At 49.0% G+C, this 4,378-nt stretch overlaps 1 protein-coding gene across 1 annotated transcript; it reads left to right on the top strand.

The window, feature by feature from the left end:
* Positions 1–1,005: 1,005 nt before the first annotated feature.
* On the top strand, positions 1,006–2,702 carry LOC105811635 (sperm-associated antigen 11-like). Its single transcript, XM_012645888.1, has 2 exons — positions 1,006–1,060; positions 2,422–2,702. The coding sequence occupies exons 1-2, from the start codon at positions 1,006–1,008 to the stop codon at positions 2,607–2,609; spliced, it is 243 nt and encodes an 80-aa protein (XP_012501342.1). The 3' UTR covers positions 2,610–2,702.
* The last annotated feature ends 1,676 nt before the right edge of the window (positions 2,703–4,378 follow it).

Raw genomic sequence — 4,378 nt, 5'->3', positions numbered from 1 at the left:
TGAGCACAATGGACAAAAGTATCCTTTTAACCTCAAGCTATTGGTGACAGTCACTGAGCTGTATTTGTGTGAGCAACGAATGCGTCTTAGGAAGCAAGTAGCATGGCCACAGCTGGTGAAGCCGGTGGGGAGCGTGGGGTCTCTGTGCCGTGCTGGTGAAGCACATCCCAGCTGGGGTCCCGGGGGCTCCCTGTGTCCCCCACTAGACTTCCACCCCCTCAAGAGGGGAGACTTTGTCAAATGAGAGAAGAATCTGCCCTCTTCCCCCAAAGTAGACAACATCTTGGCTTTTAATGAATACACAGATTTGTTCTGCCAAATTTTTAGAATAATATGTTGCATCTGGGGTTTTTTCACTCAGCATAATGTTGTGGGGTTCATCCATGTTGCTGTATGCATCTATAGTTGTCATTTTTCTGTTTTTGTTGCTTTGTGGAAATACGTCACTTGTTTTATCACTGCCATAGTACGCTATCTGGGCTGTGTTCCGTTGCCTGCAGTGAATGATGCCACAATGAACATTCTTGTGCACGTCTCTTGGTGCACAGGGGCCTCCGTTTCTGTAGGGCAGATTCCTGGGTGTCATTTGCCTGGTCATCTGCTCAGCTTGGGGGACGCTGCCCAACCGAAAACCCCCTGCAGGCAGGGAGCACGTCTTCACAACTGCATCGCCGCCACCCAGCGCAGTTCCCGGCTACGGGGCCGCCCCGCGGTGCCAGTTCTCTTCCCTCTTCAACCCCTATATAGCTGTCGAGTCATTGGTCCATCCCTGCTTCTCTGGACACCAAGAAGCCTGTCTATTTTTAGGCAGAAAGGGAAGAGTAGTCAGTACTTTCTGCCCACAGCCTTACTCAGTAGAGCAGATAAATATGCTCATTTCTGATCAGTGTTCTCAAAACCTATAAATGTCCCGTTTTATGCCTTTTCCGCCCCACTTCATTCCATCGCTCATCAGACTCGCTTCCCTGCACAGGAGGGCAGGGAGGTCCGAGGGGACCTGAAAGTATGAAGGTCCTCTTTGTTTTTGCTGTTCTCTTCTGTATGGTCCAAACCAACTCAGGTAAATGTCTCTTGATTGGCCCCGGGGAGGGCGGTGCAGGAACCCCGCTCATGTGTGTGTCAGTGCGTGGACAGAGTGCGACTGTGTCTGTGTGTTGTTGGTGGGCACAGGTGGCCTCGCTGGGCCTCGGCCCTGGGCCATTTTGATCTCCCCCATGAAGAGTCTGTAAAAGCTAAATGAGGGTCGTAAGAATCTTAACATAAGTCAAAGGGGCGTCTTTGATACGCATCAGAAGCATTCACTGCACTCTGCGGTCTGGGAGAAGTTTCCAGAAGGAAGTTACAGCCACACAAGCGTCAGAGCTGGACGGGAATCAGAGATCTTCCATGGCAGCCCACACTCCAGAAGAGGAAAACCGCAGTCCAGAGAAAGTGCTGATTCACTGCCAGACAATAGGGAATTACAATCATAGTAGATGTCCACACTTTTAATATTTCCCCACCTTGCACAGGTGACCTATTTCACAGATGAGAAAACTGAGGTGTAACCAGTTAAATTATCCAAGGAGAGATAATGAGTTATGGGAAGAAATAAGGCTAGAACCCAGATCTCCAAACGCCTAGGCTGGCAGCTCCTCTTTCTTTACTAAAGCAAAGGTGGACCCACCTGCTCGTTTTGCCGTCCCCTCCAAGGGGACAAGGCAAAGGATGAAATGACACAGGATCATGGCGTGGGCCCCTTTTGGAGCTGGGCTATTGTGCAAGATTTTCTTTATCATCACTCAAGACCAACACAGTTTTGTTGTTGTTTTTGAAGTTGTGATACGTGGCATTTGCAGATCTGACATCAGTAAGACCTTTCTTTCAACCATCTCTTGCCCAGAGTGCTTTCCTTGTGGGAACTTTAGGTGGTTGTGGTCATATCTGATTTACAAGCACACAGGTCCTGGTGGGGAGAGGGCTTTTATTGTCTCCTTTTTCGTTGTAGGGCATAAAATTAAAGATTGGGCCATAAACTGAGAATCAGAGCTATTTCCAATTTTCCTAGAGACAAAGACCCACCCCCATCGTTCCATTCTGGTTTCCAAAACTCCCACTGCTTTCCCTTAAAGCACATCTCTTGCCACAAAGCTCGAGAAGCTGACATCAGAGCTCGGCCTGAATGGGCGGCTCAGGGCCTGCACAGCCAGGTGATCTCCCGTGCAGCACATCACGGGGTCCTCCCGGCAATGTTTCGACGTAGAAATTATTGTTTGTATTTTAAAGCTAAGAAACTAAAGCTCAGTTAAATTTGGACTTGTCCAAAGGTACTTAGCTTTGTAAGAAGATAATAAACATTTGGGGTCGGGCTGTAGGCCGGGGTCCTTCTTTATTTTCTGCATTCTGTGAATTAAAGATCAACTCTGTTCTGTTGTATCGTAGGGGACATTCCACCTGGAATTAGAAATACTATCTGCCTTATGCAACATGGGACCTGCAGGCTTTTTTTCTGCCATGCTGGTGAGAAAAAGGGTGACATTTGCTCCGATCCTTGGAATAGGTGTTGCATACCAAATAAGGAGGAAGGAGAAGAAGAGACAGCGGAGAAGGATGGCAGACCTGGGATCTAAAATGTAAGCTCCTGGAAGGCAGAGATTTGAAGTATTCCAAGGACTGGCTTAAGGAAATGTGTGGCTATCGTCGGCGCTCAATAAATGTTTGTTGAATGAATCCAGCACCCAAGATCAAAGTCTGATGAAAGAATTTTCTTAAAAGCTTCTTTTCCTTGCCATTTTCTGGGTTTTTTTTTTTAAGGCTTCCCAGAATTTTGTAATATTCCACTTTCTTTTCCGATTCCAGGGAGTATCTCTTACCTATCCAGAAATGGTGATAGACTGGAAACTGAGCTATAAACTTAGTTTCAGAGGGATGGAAGTGCACCTGCTCTGCAAGTCTCTTTTTACCCAGTGACGTCTTGTCACACCCAACACTCGTCTTCTCCTGCTTATTGACCCAGACTGTGACGACCCTGATCCCTCTTCCGTAGCCTCCTCAAGGAATGACACCAACAGGTCACGTTTTGATAGGGTTGTATTGTTATCAAACATTTACTCTTAGATTATCTCAGCTGATTAATCACACAGTCTTACGGAGTGTGTGATAAGGTGTGAACAGGTCTATTTTAGGGATGGAAGGAAAATGAAAACCGTAAGGTTAAGCGCACAATTCCTAAGTGGGATCCCGGCGCGCCTAATCACATACCCCCTAAAGAGCATCTTCCTGAGCAACTGAAGCAAGGTAGGGCCCTTGGTCGTGAAGATTCCTTAGTGCGCAACACCCTTCACTCCTTACTTTTCTCGGGATCGTGCTCGAGTTTGTTGAGCCAGTCATTCCAAGCCTAGTGGCTATTAATTACAGATAAGAAATGTAAAAAATAATAAAAGTAAATGTGCTGACATAGAAGAGATGACGTGCCAAGCTTTTTCTGAATAACAGATGGCTCGATAAGATACTTTGTTTTCATATTTCTGTTTACTGCCTGAATCCAGTTTGCTCGTGAATAAGCCGAACCTACTTTAAGAGTCACCTAGAATACAGACATCGGGTTTCCTGTCTTCGAGTCCCAGCTGAGGTTGCAGTGAATATTCGGCATGATGCCTTTGCCTCGCCCCAGCCTTTTCGAAACCCCCTCCAGTTTTTTATTTTCTAAATATAATCAGACAGACCCCTGGGATTGCACAGAGGGGACGTCTCTCCAGCACAGGCAGCGCTGTAGAGCCCGCTCTCGTGCCCCCAGGGGTAGAGCACCTGCTCCGAACCTGGCCGGAGTTAGCACCTGCCTGGAAGGGCGCTGGCCGTGCCCAGGGCACAGGGGCCGGAGGCCGCGTCCCTCTTTTCCTCGGGGCAGGCGCCATTGGCAGCGGCCCCTCCTCCTGGCCTCGCGCTGCTCGGAAATCCGATAAGGGAGCGCTGTGAGATCTCAGCGAGCCCGTGGGTGCGGAATCAGCGCCTCACCTGAGCTCTCCGCCAGGTGTCACGTGGGGATCTCTTAAGGAACCCTTGGCAGAGCCCCGGACTGGCCAGCAGGGGATTTTCAGGGGGCCTTAAGCTGCGTTGTTTAACATTTTTAAGGGGGAAACTGGGCCTGGTATGGCCTCCGTTGTGAAAAATGTTATCTTCCTCCAATGTGAAGTTTCTCTGAAATGCTATTTATTTTTCAAAGCCTGGAACTACCTTGAGCAAGCGGGCCGTCCGTCAATACCAACACTGACCACGAGAGGGCGCGCCGCCGCCGTCAATGCCCGCGGCTTCCTCCTGCCACCAGGTGGGAAGCCGGTTGGAAGCCGGTTGGAAGCCCGTCCAACTGGCCAAGGAAAGTAGCCGCTGGAGCCAGGGCCAA

Source organism: Propithecus coquereli, unplaced genomic scaffold, assembly GCF_000956105.1.
Source record: "Propithecus coquereli isolate 6110/MARCELLA unplaced genomic scaffold, Pcoq_1.0 Scaffold238, whole genome shotgun sequence".
Lineage (NCBI taxonomy): Eukaryota > Metazoa > Chordata > Mammalia > Primates > Indriidae > Propithecus > Propithecus coquereli.
The sequence above is the reverse complement of the archived record's forward strand: the minus strand, read 5'-3'. Positions and strand labels throughout refer to the sequence as shown.